Source organism: Mastomys coucha, unplaced genomic scaffold (genome assembly GCF_008632895.1).
Source record: "Mastomys coucha isolate ucsf_1 unplaced genomic scaffold, UCSF_Mcou_1 pScaffold5, whole genome shotgun sequence".
NCBI lineage: Eukaryota > Metazoa > Chordata > Mammalia > Rodentia > Muridae > Mastomys > Mastomys coucha.
The window spans coordinates 109,769,871-109,796,419 of record NW_022196911.1 but is presented as its reverse complement, the minus strand read 5'-3'; the positions used below and the strand labels follow the sequence as shown (position 1 = coordinate 109,796,419).

Here is a 26,549-nt window from a genome sequence, read left to right as displayed (position 1 = left end):
GGTTGAGGGTGTGGAGGTGGGGCTGAGGGGGTGGGGAGGGCGGGTAGTTATTGTTTGCTGCTTTTAGCCAAGTTTATAGTGAGGATCATGAGCAGAAAAGCAGAGGAGAAGAATGTGAAAACCCGAAGTCTAACTAGAGCAGGAGTAGGCTGTGGACAAGACGGGCATAGTTTGCAAAGGGATTCATTATGTTAAAGAGGCACCAAACAGTTTACACTGAAACTACTGGATCTTGGCCAGACCCCACTCAGCACATTCCAGAGTATGAGCCCACCAACCCCTCTGAAGGAGATTTCTTGTAACTAGTGAGCACCAGACTTTCCCACTCGCACAGGGCTGTCTAGGGAATTGTTTTCTCAGATTCTGCCTCCCAGGCCCCTATAGCTTGGCCAGGCACATACAGGCACAGGCCACTTTATGCTGTGGTCAAAGCCGGTCTGGCTATTTAACGTGGTAGCGGACTTGGAAATTATCCATATAGCATTGATCAAGCAGGCATACAGAATGACACACCCGCCTATAGATAACGGACTTCCTGTGAGGATGTGTGTGAATCTGTGAGCATGAAGCCCTAGCTGCATTCAAAGACTGTAGGATGTTGGGGATGTCAGGAATATGGGCTGTGCACCATCTGTGGAGGGAAGGCAAAGGGGTAAGAGGGGCTAGCCCGAAAGAGAGTCCCCATGGTGGTGGTAGTGGGTGGTACAGATGGCTTGGCCATAGGGGTCGGGGAGTACAAGCCTACTGAAGCTCACATTGGGACACTATATGCTCTGGACACCAGATGTTGAGCTGCGGGGTCTAATGTCTTCCCTGCTGGGGTTTAGTCTGCCCTAACTATTCTCCCATTCCACCCTTTTGGACTTGAAATCCTTCCTCTGTGCTTTTCTGTAGCAGAAGCATGTGCCTTACATTTTGATTTCCCAAGACTTCACAGCTCTGAGGTTTGAGGAAGCCTTAGGTATCAGAAGAGACTTTGGACTTTTGGGTGATGTTGAGACCATGACCTCAAGGTCTTTCTGAGGACAGACTGCATCTCGTTTTGTGAGGAGTACACAGATCCTTTTGCGTGCTAGGAGTAGAGCGCCGTGGCTTAACGTGAGGTTCCTAAGTGTCATGCTGGCAAGTGGTGACTTTGTGGTAGTTGGCTTCCGTCGCTGGATTCACAGTAACCTAGTATATTCATGAGGCTCATCTGTCGGAGCGTCTGTGGGGGCATTTTTGAGGGAAGATGAACTGGGGCGGGAAGATCTGTTCTGTATGTGAGCAGGATCATTGTCTCGGCTCAGGACTAGGTGGGATAAGTGGAGGAAAAGAGAAAGGTGGATCCGTACAGGCTCATTTGCTTTTCTTGCTTCCCGGCTGCCTGGAGGTGAACCACATTGCTCCATCATTCCCTCTCCACCCTCATAGGCTGAGCCATCTGAAGAGCCAGCAGGATTAGCCTCTCCTCCTCCTCTGGCTGCTGGCCTGGCATTGTGTCACAGTGACCAGCAAAGGCAGCCACGCGTGGGATGGATGGATGGATAGATGAGTGGCCCCATAGGCTTACTTTCTTAGGTCAGAATCTAAGGCCATTCTGACAGGTATCCAGCAGTGACAGACTGCATGGGGAGGACTTGCCACTTGGGGGATCGGTAGCAACTCCTTAGACCTTGGGTTTTGAAACCTGTGAAGCCATGTTTCCCCAAAACTTGTCTTCCTAAAGATTTATTTATTTTCACATGTGAGTACACTGTAACTGTCTTCAGACACTCCAGAAGAGGGCATCAGATCTCATTATGGGTGGTTGTGAGCCACCATGTGGTTGCTGGAATTTGAACTCAGGACCTTCGGAAGAGCAGTCAGTGCTCTTAACCGCTGAGCTATCTCTCCAGCCCACTTGTCTTCCTGACCATCCAACCTGGGAGAGTTGGGTCTTAGCAGGACATGTGTCCTTTGCCCAGACATCTGTGGGCCCTGAGGATGGGGAGTCCCAAGGACATGGAAAGGTTATAGTGATCCTTTTACTTCTTGTTTCAGGGTGCTGCCGAAGACCCCCAGACAGCCCTAGCGCTGAACTTGGACCCTGCATTGATGAAGAAGTCTGATCCCAGTGACCCCACTGCGCTGCTCTTCCCCGAGACCGAACTTTCCATCCGGATAGGTAGCACTGGGCTTCTTTCAGGCAAGCTTTCTGCTGCTGCTGCTGCTGCTGCTGCTGCTGCTGCTGCTGCTGAGCTGGGCCGGAGGGTTAGACCTGGGCTAGTGGTAGGAGAGAAGGGAATGCTGGGCACTGTGCTCTTCTAGGCTGCTCACCCCAGCACTCACAGTGGCCTCTGCCCATGTCCTTTTCTCTCAATTGTTCATGCGAACTCTCACCCATTGTACAAACAGCACTAACAGCTTTGTTGCCTTTCCAACTTGGTCAACGGACATGGGTCCCTCTGAGTCAGATGGGGCTGACTTAGGTTAGAAAGGATGAGCTTCCGTCCCTCCATCCCCCATCCCTGATGAGCCCCGAGGAGCGCCCTCTTGGTTTGTGTGATTATCGACTTTCTGATTCATCTGAGGAAGAAGTGCATGCATGTCTCTTGTGTGGAGCCAGAAAACTTTAAAGACAGCAGTGGCATCTTTTCTGTTGATTTAGAGGGAAGGGTCTCTCCAAAGGAATCAACTAATACGTCTTAAATCTCAGAGGGGTCCCATCTGTGCTTGGATTCTGCCCTGTGGAGCCAGAGCTCAGTGGTCTCCGTTCAGATTTTTCTTAGAACACATGAACCAGGAAAAAAGCCTTGGTGGCTTCTCTCTGGTGGACCCTCTCTGCCTCCCACAACTTCCCAGGTGAAATATAAGCAGGAAATAAAATTCATCTAATAGGATCTCAGGCTAGAGAGGGTCAGACATCATAGCTGCCCTCTGCCGCCTGTAACGCATCTCATTCAGACTCAGCCTATGCCAACTGAGGCCTGGCTTCTGTTCTCTCACAGGATCATAGACAAGGGCCATCTTCCATCAAACCTGTCAGTTTTTCATGCTGAGTCCTGACAACACAGGTACACAGGTCTCTCTGGGGATTCTCACTAGCAATTTTCTCTACTCATCTCATGTGTGGCCTGGTGAGGATATTGCAGCCCTAACTCAGAGTGGGTATGGAGTGGAAAAGCTGGCCTGGCTCTCCTGCCTTGTCTCTTAAGCCAAAGGAGTTGGGTGGGTCAGGGGTGGTTTGTAATGATGGCTGTCAATCAAACTGGCAAGCACACACACACACACACACACACACACACACACACACACCTCATATGAATGTATGCGTTGTGGAAGCCAGAGGACGACCTTTGCCATCATTCTTCAGGAACTGTGTACCCCTTTATTTGCTTGTTTTGAGACCAGGGCATGATCCTCTTATTGAACTGGAACTTGCCAAGTTGACTGGGCAGGCTGGCCAGAGAATCCTAGAATCTGGCCCTTCCCCATATCCTCAAATTGGGATTGCAAGCACATACCACCATCTCCAGCTTTTTACTGTAGGCTCTGGGTCTTGAACTCAGGACCTCACAGTTGCAAAGGAAACACTTTATAGGCTGGTTTATCTCTCTAGCCACTCAGTGGGCCTTTCCCACCTAGCTTTGGGAGATTTCTGGCTCTTTCGAGGCAACCCTGTGTTCAGTGGGTTTGTGGGTTTGTGTAGAGGGAGCTGGCATCCTCTCCCCTGCAGCTGAACACCAGGCACAGCCTGTTTCTGCGTTGCCAAGCAGTCCTTGTGGCCGTTCCGATCCAGGCCCGGATGCGGCCCTTGTAGATCATTTGCTCCCTGCTATCTCCTCTCACCTGGGTGCACCTGTGGGTGTCAGGCATCTGGGGACTCTCAGACCCGATAATGCTCATTTGCTGACTGGCTTCCTGCAGACCAAGCCTGAAGGGACACTGTTTGTGCCATCTGGATTTGTCCTTTAGCTTGCTTGCTGTAACTGGAGCAAGGAGGCCAGCTTAATGGGCATTTAGTGACAAACATCAGCCTTTAAAAAAATAATCACGACACTGCTATCATGTCCTTTAATTGGTTCAGCAGGGGGAAAAGCCAGAGAAGCCATGCCTTGGGAGGGAAGTTCAGCTGCCCTGGATGGTTGCAGCAGCCAAGCTGGGAAAAGCATTTATTAGAACTTTGCTATCAATGGCTGTCTGTGCCTAACGATTATAACATCAGCTATTCTCAAAGCTGGGAATATTTTGCGATGTAGCAAGGCTAAGACTTCCTTTACAACCATATCATTCTGTTTCTCTGTCTGTCTCTCTTCCTCCTTCCCTCCCTCTTCCACCCCTCCCTCCCATATTTATCTCTCACTCTTTTCATCATCCACCTACCCATCTATCTACACTCCTGCCATTTTTTCTTTCTTCCAATTCAAATGTCATGCAAGGGTTAAAAAGAAAGAGTGGTTTTACCTACAACCCAAATCACTTGTATTTTAATCCCCCTACCAGGGACACAAGCGCCAGTTCTGGTTCTGGTTCTTCCTTTGAGGATTGCTGGGCCAAGCTGCAGCCATGCTTGCGATGTTCTGTATCTTGTGACTTTGAACTTTATCAGATTTTGTTATTGTATGGGGCACTCTTAGATCAATACATTCTTGTTACTGACCACGACCTTGCGTGATTAATTCTAGTGTTCGATTTTAGTTTAGATTAATTAAATTAATTAATTAATTAAATTTATTAATTCTAGTGTTTCATTGTCATCAAGGACTTGGCAGAGAACATTTTGACATGTAAATAGTTGTATGTTTCTATGTATTTATATATGTATCTGGGGTCTGTATATGAGCACTGTATAAGAAGTTCAGTGGCTTCTTAAACTTTTGCGTACTTGTGTCTGTTACAATGAGTTCTTTTACAATTTCACACATGTAGAGCATACACTCTGCTTACTCTCCCAACCTGTGTGCTTCCACCTACATCTGTCAACGCCATCTGCGCCATCCCTTTGTCTTTGTCATGTGACCCGACCTGTGTGCTTTCGTCTTTGTCATTGTCTTTGTCATGTGACCTGTGTGCTTTCGTCTTTGCCATGTGACCTGTGTGCTTTTGTCTTTGTCATGTGACCTGTGTGCTTTCGTCTTTGACGTGTGACCTGTGTGCTTTCGTCTTTGTCATGTGACCTGTGTGCTTTCGTCTTTGTCATGTGACCTGCGTGCTTTCGTCTTTGTCATGTGACCTGTGTGCTTTCGTCTTTATCATGTGACCTGTGTGCTTTTGTCTTTGTCATGTGACCTGTATACTTTTGTCTTTGTCATGTGACCTGTGTGCTTTCATCTTTGTCATGTGACCTGTATACTTTTGTCTTTGCCATGTGACCTGTGTGCTTTTGTCTTTGTCATGTGACCTGTGTGCTTTCGTCTTTGTCATGTGACCTGTATGCTTTTGTCTTTGTCATGTGACCTGTGTGCTTTCGTCTTTGTCATGTGACCTGTGCGCTTTCGTCTTTGTCATGTGACCTGTGCGCTTTCGTCTTTGTCATGTGACCTGTGTGCTTTCGCCTTTGTCATGTGACCTGTGTGCTTTCGCCTTTGTCATGTGACCTGTGTGCTTTCGCCTTTGACATGTGACCTGTGTGCTTTCGTCTTTGTCATGTGACCTGTGTGCTTTTGGAAGGCAGAGGCTGGTGACTTTTTACAAACTTCAGACTCTCTGTGACTCCAGTGTGTCCGATGCTTTGAGTCTTTGCTTTGGTGTCTCCCACCAACAATTCTGAATTATCATCCTCTTTAGGTTAAGGGAAGGTTTTTTCCTCCCCTTCATCCCTTCTAGCCTGTAACCCAGATTTCTTTAAAAGGGAGGGAGTGTCGGGCAGTGGTGGCGCACGCCTTTAATCCCAGAACTTGGGAGGCAGAGGCAGATGGATCTCTGAGTTCAAGGCCAGCCTGGTCTACAGAGTGAGTTCCAGGACAGCCAGGGCTACACAGAAAAACCCTATCTGGAAAAAAAAAAAGGTGTGTATATGTGTGTGGCAGGGGTGGGACTAAGGCATGGTAGATATTAAAATGTGCTGTAAGGAAAGAAAGGAAACAAAAATAAAATATGGAGTGACTTTTTGTGTGCAGAAGGCTGAAAAACAAAGGGTTAAGATGGTCATGATGGTGGTTGTGAGGATGATGGTGAGGAGGATGGTGAGGAGGATGTGAGGATGGTGAGGAAGATAGATGGTGAGGAGGAGGATGGTGGTGAGGAGGGTGATGGTGAGGAGGATGGTGAGGATGGTGAGGAGGATGGTGGTGAGGAGGGTGATGGTGAGGAGGATGGTGAGGATGGTGAGGAGGATGGTGGTGAGGATGTGTTAGCCAAGAGCTCTTTATCACTGTGGTATTAAATGAAGTAAATAAATAACCAGATGCACTTTCTTGACGTGGGTTCTCTGCAGCCAGGTGGGGCAGCTGCATAGCCTTGCTTATGGACCGTGGTTGGATGAGACACTTTCAAAGCTCATTCAGCTTCTGGAGAGAACTCAAGTAGCACTCAGACTGCTTCCCTGCCTTCCTTCCTTTTTTTCTGAGGTCGGCAGTGATCTAGGCTCACTTTTTCTTGCGGCCTTTCCATGAAGCTGACTGAGCTGCTCTGATGGAGCGCGCTGGCGTGTGAAGCAGAGGGAATACTTTCCCCGCAAGCTCTGGGGCCCCGGAGGTAGACACAAGTGTCTAGGGCAAGGCAGCTTCTTCAGAGGCCTGGCCTGGGTTTGCAAGTGGCTGACTTCTCCTGGGAACGTCTTTCTGTCACGTGACACTATTCCTGGAGAGATAACAAATGTCTACCCACCCCTGACAGGGCACTGAAACAGGACGAAGTTCTGGATACCATCAAAGACCAACTGAGTGAAACAGTGAGCGTTTCTGGGGTTTATAAGAGCAGAAATGAATCAAAAACAGCTGCATCATTAACCCCACCCCAACATGGGTGGCAGATCACAATAGCTGGGAACTTGGAGCACACTGCACAGCCTGCAGGCTGCTTGGCAGGGGCCAGAGTGTCCTTTGGGGTGGTAGCTCAGCTGGTTCCTGCTTCTTTCTGGCTGCTTAGCTTGTCTGAGAGCTATCCTCAGCAGTCTTTCTGCTTCTACACTTTCGGTGAGAGAGGGAGGGACCTACTGAATCTAGTTGGTTTCAGGGACTTCCTGGAGCTACTTTGTGTTGCTTACTTCTTGACTTAAAAGAGCGTCCCTGCAGGATGGAGTCTTTCACTTCCCAGTAGAAAATCCTCCTGTCTCACCTTCTAGTAAACATCCTATCCTAAAATACCGTGTTGTTTTCTTACATCCTGTATCTTAAGATAGTTCCCTCCCAAATGGAAGGGTTTAACCTTAGAGGAAACTGCTATACAACGTGGCCCTCGTTCCTTTTTGTGTGAGGATTTGGTATTAGGGTCCAGTCTTAATGACCTCACTTAGACTCTCTGCATGTAGAGTCTGTCTCATGATATGCAGTGTTAGGGTTCTGGGCAGTGGGGAGCCCATCTGTGTTAGTTCCTTTTCTCATTGCTACAGAAACATAGCCAAGAAAAGCAACTCAGGGGAGGGCTTATTTTGACTCACAGTTTGAGGGTACCGTCTGTCATGGCAAGAAACTCATGGCTGCAGAGCATGAAGTAGGTGATCACATCACACCCACAATCACTCAAGGAACAGAGGGGTTGGGAGAGGCCTGGGGCCTGGATTGCTTTTCTCCTGATATCTCAGTCGGTGACCCCCGACTGGCGCTGCCCACGTGTAGGTTGGGCTTCCCCCACTCAGATATCCTAGGCATGCTTACAAGTGTGTTTCCATGGCGATTCTAAATGCCACTATGGTGACAATCAAGATTAACCAACCGTTACACCAGTTGTTAAAGCACCTTCCCACAAGTGGGCATCAGCTGCAAGGAGTTCTGCATGACAAGGAAACGTGACCCCTCTTGGCTCCTTTGAGAATCTTTGACTAGGCCCAGATGTCAGCTATGTCTGGGTAAGCTGGTGTTGAAGAGTGCTTTTCTCTGAGCAAAACAGACGCCATCTTCATCAGAGCAGCCACACCTGCTTCAAGTGGTCATCTGGAGCAGGCCTGGGTACCGTTGATGGTGGTCATCTGGAGCAGGCCTGAGTACCGTTGACGGTGGTCATCTGTAGCAGGCCTGGGTACCGTTGATGGTGGTCATCTGGAGCAGGCCTGGATACCATTGATGGTGGTCATCTGGAGCAGGCCTGGGTACCGTTGACGGTGGTCATCTGGAGCAGGCCTGGGTACTGTTGATGGTCAGACCTGCTCAGAGGAGTAGGGACGGTGGGTGGGCCCTCATCTGAAACTTAAGCTTCATCCACATGCCCCTCCAGCTGTTTCTATATAATTCTATCCCAACTGTATATGACCTCTGGCTTGGAGACTTGGTAGATTATATAGATTGGGGAAGGTTCACTAAAGGGGAGCACCCAGTCTGCAGTTCTGGGGGAGCCATCTTGACATGGTTGGAGGACATTTTCTGGTGAGACTACCTTAGGGTCCCCCATGCTCTTGTCATAAGCTCTCACCCATTTGTACTCTGTAGATAAGCCCAGTAAACTAAACTCCTTGCTTGCCCAGAGTGAGTTGTACTTTGGTTTCCTTGTGACTGTGTCGTCTCTCCCTTTGCCTGTGCTCACCCAGCCACACGCAGAGTTCTGGTTTCCAAGTGAAGCCACGTTTTGTGGTTCTAGGGAGACCTGTATCCTGGCTGGAGCACCATTCCACGGGGCATATACATCACCCCCTCTGATCAACCCCATAACTGGGCTTATGAGTGAGTGCCATTCCTGCAAAGGTCTTGCATGTTAGGTAGGAGGAGGAAGAGGGAGGAGGAGGAAGAGGAGGAGGAGGAGGAAGAGGAAGAGGAGGAGGAGGAGGAGGGAGAGAGAGAGAGAGAGAGAGAGAGAGAGAGAGAGAGAGAAGATGAGAGTGAGAGAGAGAGAGAAAGAGAGAGAAAAAGAGAGAGGAGAGAGAGAAAGAGAGAGGAGAGAGAGAGGAGAGAGAGAGGGAGAGAGGAGAGAGAGAGAGAGGGAGAGAGAGGAGAGATAGAGAGAGAGGGAAGAGAGAGAGAGGGAGGAGAGGGAGCCTGGGGAGTCTAATCCTGACAGTAATAGAATGAAATCCCTTTTAATTCACCTGAGCTGTGGAGCCCGCTGCCTGCAGCTCTGCTTGAGTGTTCAGGAAGTGTGCTTCAGAGGAGTTAGGGTACTGTCTCCTTATGCAAAATTTAACATTTGCTTGGTTAGCAGGCTTCTTCATATTTATAAGAGCCTGACACGTTCATTTCAGCTCATAAGTCTATTAAACAGGGTAATGCGTTTTTAATGTGCGCTCAGGAAGCAACTGAGAAGCGGCCAGAGTCCCACCAGCCGGGTCAGGATATTCCTGCCGGGCTTTTATTACTCAGAGATTTAGAGGGGCTGCTCCTAGAAACAGCCGACTGTGGTTTCTGGTATTCTTTTGTTTTGTTTTGTAGCTGTTGCTTGTTTTTTTTTCTTTTCAGCTTTTTAAACTCATAAAATACAGGATAGCCCTTTGATTCAAGTATTTAGTGCTTTTTTTCTTCTGCCTTCAGTGCTTGGGGAAGGGGTGGTCAAGCTCAAGGCCTAATGCAGCTAAACCAGCGCTGCACCTCTGAGCTATCCCCCAGCCTCTGAGCCTGTGGGATCCTTAGGGTTTGTTGTTGTTGCTTTTTTTCCTAAGTGTTCACTCCTAGCTCAGATTCTGTTTCCTCTTCCCATTCTTATCTTGCCCTGGTACAAACCAGCAGCCTCTTTGATCCCGAAAGACTGGAAGGAAATGGATGCTGCTCCCAGCCTGGGAGGTGGAAGGGGCTGAGGGAAGGCACAGGATTGGTTTTGAACTCAGCTGAAGATCTCAGTGGTGCTATCCCCTGTCCTGGGGGTGGGTGCAGCCCCGCCTTGAGGGAAAGGGATTGGTAATGGATTCGGTGATGCGCCTGGCTGACCTGGCTTGTGAGCAGACAGTCGTGCGCTGCAGGCCTTCTCACTCCTCCTGGCGGTTGTCATCCTAGTACTTCATTCTGCTTGCTTCTTTGAATGCTTCCTCTGTCGGGATTAGAGGAGAAAAGCAGCCCTTCATATCCAAATCTAAATCAGCTCTTCCAAAGGAGCACACTTTGGAGGGCTGGAGCACTTTGGAGCTGTTATACTGAGGGACTTAACAATGACTCTGAAGTAGAAGCACCCAGTACACTCAGTACCTCTGTCCTAAGTGAGGAGGGAAGGCAGCTGTCATGGAGGACGGGATGGGGGGGTGGGGGGGTGGGGGGGATGTAAGCTGCTGCTCCCTTACAACTGACATGGTTCTGGGAATCTCTGTTCTCCTCGCCAGGAGGCGGGGCTCACCTGCTGGGCTCATAGTACCACAGTGGTGGGCCTTGTCAAGGTTTGGTCCAGCCGGCCTTAGTAATGATGGGGTCCATTCTTTCTGTGAGGAAGACTCTCTACCATTTACATGGGACCTCTGCCCTCAGATCTCCCTGGAAAACAAATGGGATCATTGGCCTATGTAAGTTTTTTTGAAGTGAGTCTGAGTTTCTTCAGGGCTCAGCACATAGTCAGTCTCCACATCCACCAGTGCCTCCCATCTCCTGCTTCCCCATCTCGTCCATCTCAGTGTGGACTCAGGCCCTGGGCTCACTGAGGCGTCAATGTTTATTCACTTAGCTTTAAGCCAGAGGCTGTACGCCATGGTCTGGATCATCTCTGATAAGGTCAATGTATACCTTAGTCGTGAAAAAAAACCAAAACCCTAAGATTATAAATGGTCAGATTCTAAGCTTCATTGCCATTTAAGACTATGCAGTTGTCTGGGAGAAAAGAGGTATATAAGATTCATAAAGTGTATTTTTAAATCTAGCTCTGGAGGTGTTTACCTTTAATCACCTGCACTTGTGAGTTCGAAGTCAGCCTAGTCTACATAGTAAGTTTAAGGCCAGACAGCGATACATAGTATGACTCTGTTTTGAAATTTGTTTTAATTTAAAATATATAAACAGCTCCACTCTTCTTGCCCATGGTTCCGTGAGTTATAAAAAAATGCATAGAGTTTTTTTGTTTGTTGTTTTTTGGTTTTTCGAGACAGGGTTTCTCTGTGTAGCCATGGCTGTCCTGGAACTCACTCTACAGACCAGGCTGGCCTCGAACTCAGAAATCCACTGGCCTTTGCCTCCCAAGTGCTGGGATTAAAGACATGCACCACCACTGCCCAGCACACAGAGTTTTCTAACCACTCCACAAGTTGGTGGAAGACCGTTCAACACCTTCCAAAATTACTTTTGGCCACAGAGGGAGTCAACCCCAGCCACCTCTTTAACGCTTGCTTCCGTGGTTTCGCTCTTCCCAGAACGCCATGCGGAATCACACAAGCTTCCCAGCCAGACTTCCTTCCCGTGAGACCGTGCATTTGAGAGCGCTTGATGATGTCACAAATAGTAAGCATCACTTCTTTTTGTGGTTTAGTAATATTCCACATTATATGAATATACCACATGTTATTTATCCATTCTGCAGCTGGAAGACATCTGACTTGGTCCCCGGTTTTTGGTGGTTGTGAGTGATATTGCTATACATATTCACACACAGCTTTGTGTGTAAGGTTTCACTTCTTTTAGAGCAGAGTTGAGGAGTTATGTGGTATGTGAGGTTAGCCTTTGCAGCATCCTTCTAAACTGTCCTTCTAGGTGGTTTTCTAGTTCATCGGTCCCCCCAGACTTCTGCTTGCTCAGAGTCCTGCCTGAATGGAAACTTATCATTTTGCTTTTTTCCGTCTTAGCTCTCCTTGTTCCCCTGTGATTTTAATTGTGTGATAATTCGTGCTGTTCAGCATTTCTTTACACATAAATTTAGAACTAGTTTGCCAATATCTACAAAAAATTCCTGATGAGACTTTGGTTTGGATTCTATTGAATTCATTAACTAACTGAGAGAAAATAGAACTCTTTAGAATATTGAGTCTTTCATTTATGAACCCTGTGTATATCTCTTCACTTATTCACAGTTCTTTTGTGGGTTTTTGTTTGTTTGTTTGTTTTTATTTTTGTTTTTTGCATCTGCAAGCTACACATTTGGTTATCTTTATATCTATATGCCCCTGATGTCAAATAAATAGCAATCTGTTTTAAACTTTAATTGCCCATTGCTAGTGTGTAGAAACCTAACAGACTTTTATGTATCCTAAAAACCTGATATGCTCATATGTTAGTTGTAAGAAATATATTGTTATATCATTGGGAAATTTTCTGTGTCATGTCTGTGATGTATAGTTTCATTTATTTCTTCTGATGTTTAAAAGCTTTTCTTGCTTTATTGCAGTGGCTAAGGCTTCTAATGTGATGTTAGATGGTAGTGTTAAAAGAGTCAATCATCCCTATTGAAAGCACTTACCCTTGCCCTCTTGTTACAAAGTTACAAAAGTGCTGTTTTCTGTAGGGTTTTAGTACTTAAGAAGATACATATTTGAAACACCGAGGAGCTCATTTCTGGAAGCTGTCGGGACGAACAGATGGGATCAAGCTGGAAAGGGTCATTTAGATGTGCTGGGGTAGGGTTATGACTTGATCCATTAGCAGCTGCTTGCCCTTGGAGTTTCTGGGAAAATTGACCAAGTTAATACATATGAGATGCCTAGAATAAAGCCTATTTTATTGTAGGCCCTCAATAAGTATTTGTTTTATTTGTTTCAACAATAATAAAGATTTCGAGAGATTCTGGGAAGCTTGGGTGTGAGGTTGCTCTGGTCTAGGCTGCTCGTATGGGAAACCTTGGAGAACTCTTGGTTTGGTGGTGGATCTTCAGTCGCTGAGCACATGGGTATCAGCAGTCCTTTTGAGCTTCTCTGAGAGATGAGTCATTTAGGGAGACAATCTCACACTCAACAGACTGTACACAGTAGAGGGCCAGATTTTTTTTTCAGAGAAATCAATCCCTGCTGAAGATGAAGAGCCAAAAATATATGGATTAGGTAAAGTGCATCATAAAATAGATTAAAAAAATCACGAATGACTGGGTGGTAGAACACGTCTGTGTGTGTATATGTGTGTGTGATGAATGGGAGGCAGAGTGGGAGCTTGCAATTGTAACAGAAATGCATGGTTCACTAGTTAGGGTACAGCGGACTTTGTTCAGCTTCCCCTTATCTCCGCCTAGGAGACAGGGCAAGACCTTGAAGTAGAGGATGGCCAGGACCTTACGAGGAGTTTCCTCCGGGTGGCATGAGAGTCAGTCAGGGTTGAGTAACTTTATGCTCCAAGATGCCCAGCCACAAGCCTGCCAAGGACATCTGTGGGAACGGCAGTGTCTGGGAACCAGTGGCCACCAAACCTCCTGTGTCTCTGGAGCACACAGGAGAAGGGCTCATGTAACATTACAGTTTAGGGCGACAGGTGAGCCAAGGTGGCTTCTGGCATCGATCTTGGGGTGTGGGAGGAGAAAATCGACTACAGGATTTTGCTTTGCAGTCTTCCAGGTGAACATGCAGATGCAGATGCAGGTGTAGTGACTGGGGACACTGGGGACTTCCTCTGCTCTTGCCTTTGAGCAAGGGGTTGCCATGGCAACTGCAACCTTTCCTGTCTCCCGAGGCCCACCAGCACTCCTTGACCTGTTGGCTAGTTTTCTCTTACTCCTTTCCAGTTTTGGCTCATCTCGCCTCTTTTTTCTTCACCCCTCTTGCCCCCCTCGCTCCTTGGACCCCCTTCTCTCTATGCTGAACCCCTCTTGGTCTCAATGATCTGCCTCTCTCCCCTTCTTCCTGTGGTTGGCGGGAAGTCCCCCAGCCTCTCCCTCACTTCTAAGGGTCCTTGAAGGACCTTTTTGGACTCTGGGGGCTGCAGTGGGGACATTTTTCTGCCCCAGTGGTGCCACAACACTTGGTGATACTACTAACTGGAAAAGCCCTCTGGAGGCATTTTCTTCTCCCTCTGAATAGAGATCTACAGGGGTGGATGCCACCCTGGAGTACCCTCCCCTCTTTCTGGAAAATTCAATCTGGGTAAAGTCTCCTCCAGGCCCTTGCTTTGGGATGGCATTGCAGAGCAGACACCCATTAGCCCACAGTGCTAATTAAACGGATCCTAGCGGTGTGTCTCAGGCCTGCCATTCACTGTTCATCAGCGAGGAGCCTGAATATCCAGGAGATTTGTTACAGAGGAGGAGCCTCGCTCTGAAGCCGCCCTTCCCAGTGCCTTGGCGACAATATTTCATCTGCACCGCATCCAGCCCTACTTGATTAGAGTCATTAACCACCTATGTGTCATACTGCTTGCATTTCTCCCTTGTTGGTCTCGGGTGGGAATAAAGCTTCGCCCTCTCAAATTCCCCCCCCCCCCCCTTCTCATGGTCTTACATTCAAACACAGTCACCATGAAGGTTCTTCATTGCATGACCTTTGTGCTGTGTACCTGTCTGGGACTGGGGAAGAGGGTAGGGCCAGGGATAATGACTGCCCTGCATCTGAGGGTTCTCGTTATCTGGCCAAGACGTCAAGACCCTTCTTTGCTAGCGATTGCATTAAGCAGCCCGAGGCTCCAGCTGGTGGATGAAAGGCTTTTCGAGGCCAGGGCACAGGAAACACGACAACAGATTGTAATTGAAAACGACTGTCTGAGAACTAACAAGCTGCCCCCTGGCTTCCCATCTAGCTTGCTGTTAGGAAGCCCCATGGCTGGTTTGTCACACTGAAGGAAGAGGGCCACAGAAAGGCCAGTTTCCATTGTCCATCTTGACCAGTAGAACAGGACTTTTTTTTTTTTTTTTTTTAATAAAACCAAAGCTGCATGAAAGTCTGGTTAGGAGAGTGTTTCCCCTCTATCTCCCTCCTTTCTTCCTTTCATGCCCACCCTTAATATCGTTGCCAAGTCATGTAGCTCTCTGTGCCTCATTTCAGCAGTACATTGAGGCAGACAAATACTTGCCTTTACCCCACAGGGGACTCCTCAGTGCCATGCATTAAACCCAGACATGTGTTTTATTTTCTAAGCACGATGTTTTCTTTAAACTGATTAGCAATTACGTCTTTACAGGGTGTATCACAGAAATTAAACCCATGGCTTCTAAGGACTCCAAGACACGGCCCTCCCCCCACCCTCTAGGGCACCCCTGGGAAGGGCACCCCTGGGAAGGGCAGACGGACAGGTCCTTCTGTGCGTGTCTAAACCCTTCCATTTCTGTTTCTCTCCCTATGTAGGAACGTTGTTTCAAGCTTCAAATAGGGATTTCAGTATTTGAGAAGTTTCGGGTTGAAAGGGAAGGTAGAGAAGATTCAAGTTGAGTGGACATGCTAGCGGATCAAATAGATTTTAAGGTCTTCCAAGAATCTTCTGGTTTGTCTAGACACTCAAAAGTAGCTATTTACTTCTTTCTCATTTGGACTTTGTATGGGATGACCCCCACCCCCACCCCCTTTCTTCTTAGAACGCCTTTCTCTTTTCTCTCTGTCTCTCTCCCTCTCTCCCTCTCCCCCCCCAACCATCCACCCCATGTTTGAGCATGCGTGCACATGCACTCAAGCGTAAGCACATGAGAAAGTCAGAGAGCAACCTTGACTGTCATCTTTTGGGTGCTTTTCCACTTTTAGTTTGAGGTAGTGTGGTGATTTGCATATGCTTGGGCCATGGGAAGTGGTGCTTTTGGGAGGTGTGGCCTTGCTGGAGTAGGTGTGGCCTTGTTGGAGTAGGTGTGGCCTTGTTGGATTAAGTACATCACTGTGGGGGTAGGCTTTGAGGTCCTATGCTTGAGTTCTGCCCAGTATGGAAGAGAGTCTCCTTCCAGCTGCCCTTGGATCAAGATGGGGCACTCTCAGCTCTCTTCTTGATGCTTGTCGCTTCTCTAGCACCATGTCTGCCTGGACACTGCCATGCTTTCTACCATGATCATAATGGACTGAACCTCTCAAATTGCAAGCCAGCTCCAATTCAATGTTGTCTTTTATAAGAGTTGCCTTGGTCATGGTGTCTCTTCACAGCAACAATACCTTAACTAAAACAGGCAGTGTCTCTCATTTGGTTTGAGCCTTCACCAGGCTAGCTGGTATTAGGCTAGCTGGTATTATTAGGCTAGCTGGCAATGGAGCTTCAAGGGAAATATTGTATGTAACATCCAAAGATTGCCGTCCATGCCACCGAACACCCAAGCACTTACAATGACCCTCTGTTCTGTGGGGTACCGGTGATGCCCTCGTTAGAAAGTGCCTCAAACTTTACAGGCCAGGTGAGGAGCTGGACAATGTTTCAGAGAACGGTGGTTCAAACCCAGTGCTGAGAACCCAAGAGTTCTCATCTGCATGGGGTATTTTTATTCTTAGTTCCATGCTGGGAACTGTGACCTCCCTCAAACAGTAACGACAACACTGGGTCATAAGGGCATTTGACTTGTTAACAAAGTCCTTCCGTTTCTTATTCACCTCAGCCCAGGCTCTCAGCATCCAGTGAGGTCAGGAGCAAAAAGAGCCACTAAGACTTGGGAGCATCCACCCTGAAGCACACAGTCACCCCTCTTGGAGTATGGAGACAACTCATATGTGAATACATGTGGCAGAACTCTCTTAGACAAGGAGTCTGGGGCCCTTGGAAATGCTCCATTTGGGATGGCCACCGCCGAGGTTTGGGTACAGTAGTACCCTCCCCAAGAGTTCATGTATCAGAAACTTGGACCCCACGATGGCAGAATTGGGGTGGTGGAATTTATAAGAGATGGGGCCTACTTCAAAATAGTTAAGTCATGGGGGTGCTGCTATGGGGAAGAATTAATTAATACTGGTCTCACAGAGTGAGTTCCTATGAGAGAGAGTGTTGTTGTCCAGCAACATCCCTGAGACAGCCATTTAAACCTCTGCTAGACAAGTGTCTCCACTCTGCTGCTCTGACTAGAAGAAAGAAAAATCTCAGAGTAAGTCCTGTCCGTGGGCTTCTCCCACGGACATTTCCATGTGTCTGGCTTCTGTGGCTCCTGCTGGCTTTCTTTTGGTCCTTGGAGCTGTCAGGAGTAGGTATGAAGCTGTTATCACACTGGGTGTCACAATCTGTGACCCAAGGTGGGTCTGGCCACCTGTCCTCAATAAGCCAATGAAAAGAGCCAAATTAATAGTGGGAGGCAGAGAAAGGAGATTTACTCAATGGCCACAATGGGAAGAGGTACAGCAAAGCCTCACAGTAAGTATTGGTATTCCTCGGGTGAACTCTGAGCCACACGTGACTGGCCTGGCAAGACACGCCCACTCTGTAATAATGGCGTGAACTTCATGGGCTAACCAAACACTCTTTGTTTAGATTTAAGTCCCATTGTATATTATGAAACTCCTAATTAGCAGCATTGTTGGGCCATGGACCTGTGGCTAGTGACATTCAAGTTTAAGTAGGCGGCCAAGGCTCTGCATATCTAAGCAGTCCTGGCCAAGGTGTGGCGCTCTCTACCACACCTTCAGTTTTTGGGCTTCAGTCTCCTCCTGCAAGTGGTCAGAGAAGTCCTTAGAACTGTGTGAAATTTCTTTCTAGGAGACACATTCCCTCACTGGCTGGAGTCCTTTTTTCCTCCCAGAGTGAGGTTCCTATGGGAAATTCCCAATTATTTGGGGTCCACTGAGAGACACAGGTGTCTCTCTCAACCATCTTCCTCTCTCCCCGGCAGACTACAAGGGTACATCATGAGTACCCCAAGAACCCGGCAGACTACAAGGCTACATCATGAGTACCCCAAGAACAGAGACCAGGTAGGCTCTAGATACAGCTGTTGTCCAAAGCGTGGTTGGTTCAAAATAAAATAGTTTCGATTTTCCCCTGTTGTTATTAACTTCAGTTAGATGACTCACAGGCGGTGGAATTCACCCAACATTTCTAGGAGCATTCATATAGAGAAAATTGTGCTCCTGGGCACTTTACCAGGGAGGAGGAGGGTTGAGAAGTCCAGGCCTCATGTGGGGATCCAGGCTTTTGCGTTCATTAGGTTCTGCTCTGCCAAGAGCTCCAGCATCGCCTGCATTTGTCTACTGTCAGAGGCACTGTGAGTCAGCTTCTCCTTAAGAACCAACAAGCAAAGCTCAGTCATCTACATCCTGAGGAGTTTCCTTGCTTTCAAAGAAGCAGTCAACAGGTTGGCTCTAGCCCCTCACCCCCACCCCACCCCCACTCCACCCTACTTTCTGCTCCTTGGTCCCAGGCTGGTGAAACAGCTCTTGGTATGACATGCCCTGTGTCATGGTGAGGGACAGACTAAAAGAGCTGGTGGAAGCCTTCTAAGAGTTCTGCATGGCAGCAGGGCGGTGGTGGTGCACACCTTTAATCCCAGTACTCGGGAGGCAGAGGCAGGTGGATGGATCTCTGTGAGTTCTAGGACAGCCTGGTCTATAGAGTTCCAGGACAGCCAAGGCTACACAGAGAAACCTTGTCTTGAAAAACAAACAACCAAACCAAACAACAACAAAGAGAATTCTTCATGGCAAGACTTGTCATCTGTCAGTTGGCAGCTTGCTTGCAAGCTCACGTCTAACCCAGACGGCATGAGCCCTTATCTTTTTTTTTTAATTCTGCTGAGCTCTGGCATGTTTATGTCCATTCTATTCCCATTGTCCAACAGAGCGAATGGCAGACACTGGCATGGTGCAGAGGAAAACACTCGGCTCACGAAAGAGGGAAGGCTTGCTACTGTCTCTCTACCGCAGGCCCTGTCTCTCTGCCGCAGGTTTCTCAGTTTATGAGGCTGCTGTTCTAGACCAAACTTCTGTGCCCAAACAGCAGATCAAATCAAACACAAATGGAGAAAAAAGTCAAGGAGATGATTCCTAGTGATATTCTGCTGTGCTCATCGACTGTGTCTAGCCCTAAGTCGCCAGAGAGGCCTCATCCAGCAACTGATGGAAACAGATGCCGAGACCCACAGCCAAACATTAGGCAGAGCTTTGGGAATCCAGCATATGAAGGGGATGGAGGGGTTAGAGGGGTCAAGGACACTATAAGAAAACCCACAGCATCAGCTAAGCTAGACCCTTTCTGAAGAGAAATGGAAGAGGAATGGAGTAGGGGAGGGAGTGGGAGGAGAGGAAGGAACGTTCTTTTTATCTTTGCCCTTACACACACACACGCACACACACACACACGTACACATGCATACAAGCACACATGCACATATATACACATACATGAATACATGCATTGTACTGGCTAGTTAGTTCTTGTTAACTTGAAGCAAACTGTTGACTTCTGGGAAGAGGAACTCTCAATTGAGGAAATGCCTCCATCAGATTGGCTTGTAGACAATCCTATGGGGGTCTTCTCTTGGTTAGTGATTGATGTTGGGTGTGAGGGTGACACCCTTGGGCAGGTAATCCTAGGGAGTAAACAGAAGCAGTCTGAGTGAGGCGGTAAGCAGCATTCTGTGTGCTCTGCGCTTCAGTTCCTGACCCCAAGCTTCTTGCCCTGATTGATTTCCCTTCAAGATGGGCTGTGATTGGAACATATTAAACAAACCCTTTCCTCCCCAAGTTAGTTTTTGTTTTTAGTCTTTTTTTTTAATAGAAATAGAAAGTAAACTAGTATTTTTGCATGCATGCATACACTGTAACCTGACCTCACCTGATGTTAGCTAGGTATTTATTTTTCTACTTCTCTGCGTTCCCATCAAGAAAAGTAACTTGGAGAATGCCGTCTTTATTAGGACTTCTATTGCTCTGATAAAATGCCAAGACCCAGAGCAGCTGAGGTAAGAAAGTGTTCATTTCATCTTACAGCTAGTCCATCATCCACAAGAGTCAAGGCAGGAGTTCAGGGCAGGAGCTGATGCAGAGGCCATGGAGCAGAAGAGTCAGGGCAGGAGTTCAGGGTAGGAGCTGATGCAGAGGCCATGGAGGAGTGCTACTTAAGTGGCTTGACCACCACAGCTTCCTGACTTGCTTTCTTGTAGCGCTTAGGATCACCCGCATAGGGGTAGACCTGCCCAAAGTGGGCTAAGTCCTCCCACATCAATCCTCAGTCAAACATGCCCCACAGATTTGCCTGTAGGTCAGTCTGATGTGGGCGTTTTCTCAGTTGAAGCTCCCTCTTCCCACGTGACTCTAGCCTGTCAAGTTGACACAGAACCCAGCCATCATAGAATGAGTCTGCTTTGGGGGTTTTGTTTCTGCTTTTTACAATTCTTTCCTATGCATAAGACTAACCCCTCTCCTTGGCTCATGGGAACACTTGTTTTCTATTCTGGTATGAGATATTATCTGGTTCTAGTATTGAAAAAGAGGTCCTGGAAGAGCTTTAAATTGCTGTAATTTTGTCATTTGATTCAGCCAAGAGGAGGTTGAGGGATGGCAATCAGCCACCTGGCGCTGTAAGTCTTCTTTAAACACTGGATAGAAGGGAGGGGAGAGCCAGCAGTGCAGGTGCTCCCAGTAAAGCCTTGCATGTATCACCGGATTTATGGGAACTCAGGAGATACGCTTAGGAATGGGCTTATTTGGAAAACCCAGCTTAGTTTCAGACTGACTTCTCTGGTCAGCATCCTCTTATACTCTGAGTTCCTTAGATTCTCCTCACGGTGGGAGCATCACCCCAGCTTATGAAGACAGCCAATGGGTTGGATGTGTTTGTTCCTTAATTTTCCCTCTTTCCCCTCTGTGGTGCACACATGTCCCATAACCATGGCACATCCTGGCCCAACCCACCCAAAAGTCCTTTGGTTCTTTTATTGGTGAAAAGGCCATATTTCAGGCCTGGTGAGGAATCATACACCTTTGTTTCTGCATCTCTCTTCTGGCTCCGAGCACTGTCTGTCCCAGGTCATTAGATTCCACTTAAGCAGTTATTTATTGCAGAGTGAGAGGGCTGGCTCGGCAGTTGGTGTAAAAAGCCGATGCTCCCTAGAACGAAAAATATGAATTTGCTTCTGGGCATCTGGAAGTGTGTCTGAATTATTGCTAGGTCCTTCTGCAGTGTTTGACCGCTGGCTTTAATTACTTGTCTATTTCCCCCCAGTACAGCTGATAGCTAGAGTTTGTTGAATTATTTTCTTTTGTTTTTTTTTTTATGATTATATCTCATATATCCTAGCCTACCTTTGATTCTCCTTGTGTAGGTGAGGATGAATGACCTTGAACTTCTGATCTTCCAACCTTGAGTACTTGGGGTTGCAAGTATGGACTACCATGTCTGGTTCTGTGCAGTACTAGAGAGCATGCCAGTGAAGGCACTTTATCAACTGAGCTATATTCTTAAGAAGTCTACATCATTACAGATTCTTATCCTATACTTGGTATGGTGGTTTGAGTAGGTATAGCCCTATAGACTCATGTGTTCCAATGCTTGACCCATAAGGAGTGGCTGTGAGAGGAAATGTGTCACTGTGGGGACAGGTTTTGAGGTCTCCTGTGTTCAAGCTCCACCCAGTGTGGAAACCAGTTTCCTTCTGCTGCCTTTGGATCAAGATGTAAACTTCTCATCCCCTCTCTAGCGCCGCGCCGTGTCTCCTTGGAAGCTGCCATGCTTCCCACTATGATGATAATGGACTAAATCTATGAAACTGTCAGCCATCACCAATTAAATGTTTCCTTTATAAGAGTTGCCTTGGCTATGGTATCTCTTCACAGCAATGAAACTCTAATTAAGGCAGGAGTTGGTACTGGGAGTAGGATATTGGTGATAGGACTGAACCATGCTTTTATTAGGAGAAATGTGGATATGGAGACTTTGGATCAAAAAAGCAGTGGAAGGCTTTAGGTAGGGCTTACTGAGCCATTCTAACATAGCAACTGTTAAAAAAAATGAGCAACATGGAAGACTGTGGTGCTAAGGGTGATTTGAACTGTGGGAACCTGGCTCAAGAGGTCTCAAAAGAGAAGAGTCTAAGTTGCCTAGAGGTTGTTCCTGTGATAGTTTAGTGCTGAATGTGGCTGCCGTTTGCCCCTGTCTAAGGAGTCTGCCTGAGGTTAAAGTGAAGATTGTATTAAGGAAGGAAATATCCAAACAGCCTAGCATAGACTCTGTCCTGCTGTTAACTCTTCTGAAGAGCACTTTGATCAGATGTAGCAAGCTGAGGAAGGAAAATACAGAATGTATGGGTTAAGAGTTAAAAGGACACCAAGAGGTGTAATGGAGTTAAGTCCTGTGTTCAAGGAGATAAACAGATTAAAGATATTAAATGGAATTAAGGGAATGATGACCTCAGGGCACGATCCTACTCAGCTAGGCTTCCATCTTGTGAAAGGGATGTTGAAAAGGGACCTTGACGCCTATTCTAAATTTACTATCCACTTGCGGTTGTACAAGGGATAATTATGTCATGTTAGGTGTTATTATGGCCTGGCTATTGTTTTTATTTGGACATAAGGAGATATGATTGTATGTCAAGTTGACAAGGGGTGGATTGTGATGGCTATTCTTGGTTGCCAACTTGACTATATCTGGAATGAACTACAGTCAGAAATGGGGGGCTCACCTGTGATATGGATCTTGAGAGAGGAAGACAACATCTCTTTGATCCGGACCTTGAGACTGGAAGATACAGGCTTTTGATCCCAATCAACACGTGCCTTTAATTCAGATCTTGAGGCATCATGGCCACGTTTACAAAGATCTACAATGAAAAGAAATTTTTAAAAAGCTCAGGTCCAAGCATGGTGGTCCACGTCTTTAATCTCAGCACTCAGGAGACAGAGGCATGCAGACCTCTGAGGTGTAGGCCAGTCTGGTCTACAGAGCAAGTTCCAGAACAGCGAAGCTTAGGGAGTGAAGGAAATCATTGAAAACGGAAAGCTTGTGAAGATGCAAAGCTTGTGAAGATGCAATTGAACAAGGGGCCTTGTTCCAGCCCCAGCAAGCAGCAGAACTTGACAGCTTCAGCTACATGGCTCTGGTTTTAGAATCAAGGATGGAATTTCCCTCTGGGAATAAGGAAAGCCACAGAGACCAGGAATGTGTCAGGGGTGTCCCTGCATGAAGCTGTGAAAGGCCATTGTATGAAGTTGTGAAGGTGAAACCTGTATTGACTTGAATACCCCAAGAGGTCAGAGATGCCAGAGCTGTGGGATCCCCGCTGAAGGAAGCTGCTAACAGGGAGTATAGCCAGCCCAAGAGAAATAAAGGTACAACAGTCAACAAAGCTGAAAGGAGTTGGAGATCTCTGAAGAACATTTTGACATCAGACATCAGGATGCAGAGTTTGGAGTTGGCCTAGCTGATTTCCGGTCTTGCTTTGATTCAGTATTTCCCTACGATGCTCCCTTCCCTGTTTGGAACAGCAATGTGTATCCTGGGCCATGATGTGTTGGAAGTATGTGACTTGCTTTCTTTGATTTTCTAGGGATTACAGTTAGGAGACTGCATGAACCTCAGAACACACTTTAAACTTTGGACTTTTAAACATTGTTGAGTCTGTGATATACAATGGAGATTTTTGAAGTTGGACTAAATGCACTTTGCATCATGTTATGGCTACAAGCTTTGGGGGCCAGGCAGTGGAACGTGGTGGCTTGAAATAGGTATGACCCCAATACACTCATGGGTCTGATTGCTTGGCTTGTAGGGAGTGGCACTTTTAAGGAGGCGTAGCCCTGTTGGATTAAGTACATCACTGTAGGGGTGGTTTTTGAGGTCTCCTATGCTCAAGCTCTACCCAGTGTGGAAGCCAGGCTCCCTTTGCTGCCCTTGGATCAAGATGTAGAACTCTCAGCTCCTTCTCCAGCACCACATCTGCCTGTACACTGCCATGCTTCCCACCATGATGATAATGGACTGAATATTTGAACCTGTAAGCCAGCCCCAATGAACTGTTTTCCTTTATAAGACTCGCCTTGGCTATGGTGTCTCTTCACAAAAATGAAACCCTAACTAAGACACTGGGCCTTTCAGTCTATAGGTCAGGAAATGAGTCTAGGCTGGGAGGTGCTGAGGGGCAGGCATTCACATGGGTGGGGATTGTTGGAGCTCTTTACTGCTGGCTGTGTTCTTAATGAAACACTTGCATGCCTATTTATCATCTTGGACCAAGTAACTATTAAAAAGACAAATGGTGTTTAGATGTGGGGTTTGAGAGGGAAGAGAGGGAACAATCAGAGCCACAGCTTTATCAGTCTTCTCAGGTCACGGTAAGACTTTGATTTTGTGCTGAGAGTTCCATTAAGCCACCAAGGGTTTGAGCCTGGCCTGTCTGAAAGGATGACCCTGGCTCCATCACTGGAGATAGATCAAAGCAGGGAGGACATCGACCCGTGCTCCTGAGGCACTTTCTCTGCAGTCTAAAGTGCTTCTGTGGTTCTGGCAACATCCAGCAAGCAGAGAAAACCCAAGTTTGTAAAATGCTTTGTGAGAAGCCCCTTTGAAAATGTCCGCAGCGTCCAATTTTACTGAAGCCACTCTCACTCCCGAAATAGAATCCAATCCAAGCCCCAACTTGCAACCCACTCTGCTTCTCTGAAATGTCATTCAGAGCAGCAAAACTCAACAGCAACTAACGTCTTTGGAGAGTTCCTTGAGATTCCTTGCAGCTGGACTCGGCCCTGACAGCCTGGGGTTCTCAAAACATTTTCGGCTCCATCTTGCATTCCCGGCAGGGCTCTGAGGTGTCACAGGCTCCAGGTCACCCTGAAGCTCTGACTCCACACAGGTCACAGTTGGAGGGCTCTGAGCTGCATTCTGTGTAAGTTGCTAGGTTTTGACCTTTTTCTTTTCTTCTAGAAAGCAGAACCGTTTCTGTCTCCCATTGCTCTATGGTTGGGGTGTCTTGTCAGAAGTGTGTCCAGTTGTCATGTCTGTGGTCGTGGTCCACATCCCTCTCTTCTTTTTCTTTTTTCTCTCTTCACTTTTATGACCACTGGAAGAGAGGTGTTCTGAGGTAACACATCCTGTTTCCCCCCAGATAGCCCACCCATTTCCCTGCCTCCCCCTCTCATCTACCCTACCTCTCTCCCTCCTCTTTTTCCCCTCACTTCATTATTTTAAAAAATATTTTTAAATTAATTCATTTGTGTGTATGTGTGTGTGTGTGTGTGTGTGTGTGTGTGTGTGTGTATACACTCATGTGCATGTGCCGACAGAGACCAGAAGAGGGTGATCAGTTCCCAGAGCTAGAGCTTCGGGTAGGTGGGAGTGGCCTGATGTGGGAGCAAAGGTTCCATGGAAGAGCAACAAGAACTCCAGCCACCGAACTGTCTTTCCCTCTCTGTCTCTTTTGTTTCAAGACTGAGCAGAGAATTTTTCTCAGCACACCCATCTTCCCTTCCCTGCCATCTCAGAGAGCTCACAGTGGCAAATGGAAAAATCACAGAGAAGCTCTGAATCTCATGAAGAGCCTCACTAGGAGGTAAGGGTTCAAGGATGCTCTAGGGCCCAGCCATGGTTCTGCTCTTCCTGGGGTTGCGTGTTCTGTGGACTGACCGCCTTGGGGTTGTAAGGTTTGCTTTGTACAAACTGAAGGCATGGTCTGGGGGACCTGAGCTTGTAGAGAGGTACATTCCTTCTTTGTCCCTGAGGTCAGCTGTCACCCAATCACCAGCTCTGTCCCCATACACATCTTCTTGGCCAAGGGCCCCGCCTTGGGGGGACACTTAAGATCCAAAGTATAGCCGAGCAGTGGTGGCGCATGCCTTTAATCCCAGCACTTGGGAGGCAGAGGCAGGCGGATTTCTAAGTTCAAGGCCAGCCTGGTCTACAGAGTGAGTTCTGGGACAGCCACAGAGTTCTAGGGCTACACAGAGAAACCCTGTCTTGAAAAAACAAACCAAAAAAAAAAAAAAAAAAAAAAAAAAAAAAAAAAAAAAAAAAAAGGTCCAACAGATTTGTGAAGTCCAGTAATTGACGAGAGGAGAAAGCTGGCAGAGGCGCCCTGGGTATGATGCGCGAGCACACCAATATGGATCTGCTTAGCCCTCTACCCTCATCCCTCCACGTTCTATAAAGATAGGGTGTTGTAGGAATGCTGAGTCAAGGGAAATGTATGCAGATGCAGCTCATTTTTTAAGGAATTAAAACACATCTGGGCTACTTTTATGATTTGGGTTTTGAGTAGCCTGTGTGCCAGTGAGATATGGTCTGACCTTCAGGATATGGAGCCCAGCGGGACAAAGTGATGTTATTGGGGTGTGACCCACTTTCACCTTCTCATGAGGCAAACATGTATCTCAACCACATAGTTCCATGGTCATGTGCTGTGTGTCCACGACCTAAGGTGACCATGGAACAAAGCCTCCGAAACCATAAGCCAGGATCTACCATAAACCAGGATCTACTCTAAGCCAGGATCTACCGTAAGCCAGGATCTACAGTAAACCAGGATCTACCACCGTAAGCCAGGATCCACCGTAAGCCAGGATCCACCATAAGCCAGGATCTACCGTAAGCCAGGATCCACTGTTCCTTCTTTTAGCCTTCGTTTTCTCAGGCGACTTGTCATACCCACAGAGCGCTGACCAGCATAGGTTTCAAATCAAAGCTATACACATTGGCCTTGGACTCTGTCACCTGGTTTAATATCCTTTGTTACAGCTGAAGGTATAATTCCCCAGTGGAGGAGGAGGGCCTGGTCCCAGATGGCCTGGTTCCCCAGTGGAGGAG

General features: G+C 47.4%; 1 protein-coding gene across 4 annotated transcripts in view; it reads left to right on the top strand.

The window, feature by feature from the left end:
- Positions 1-26,549, top strand: part of Slc39a11 (solute carrier family 39 member 11) — a 432,379-nt gene that overhangs the window by 195,696 nt on the left and 210,134 nt on the right. For 3 of the 4 annotated variants that reach the window (XM_031351836.1, XM_031351835.1, XM_031351834.1), the window contains exon 5: positions 2,023-2,167. In XM_031351836.1, the coding sequence (XP_031207696.1) occupies positions 2,023-2,167 (145 nt within the window). The remainder of the gene's footprint in view (positions 1-2,022; positions 2,168-26,549) is intronic. The other variant, XM_031351837.1, reaches the window with a different exon arrangement.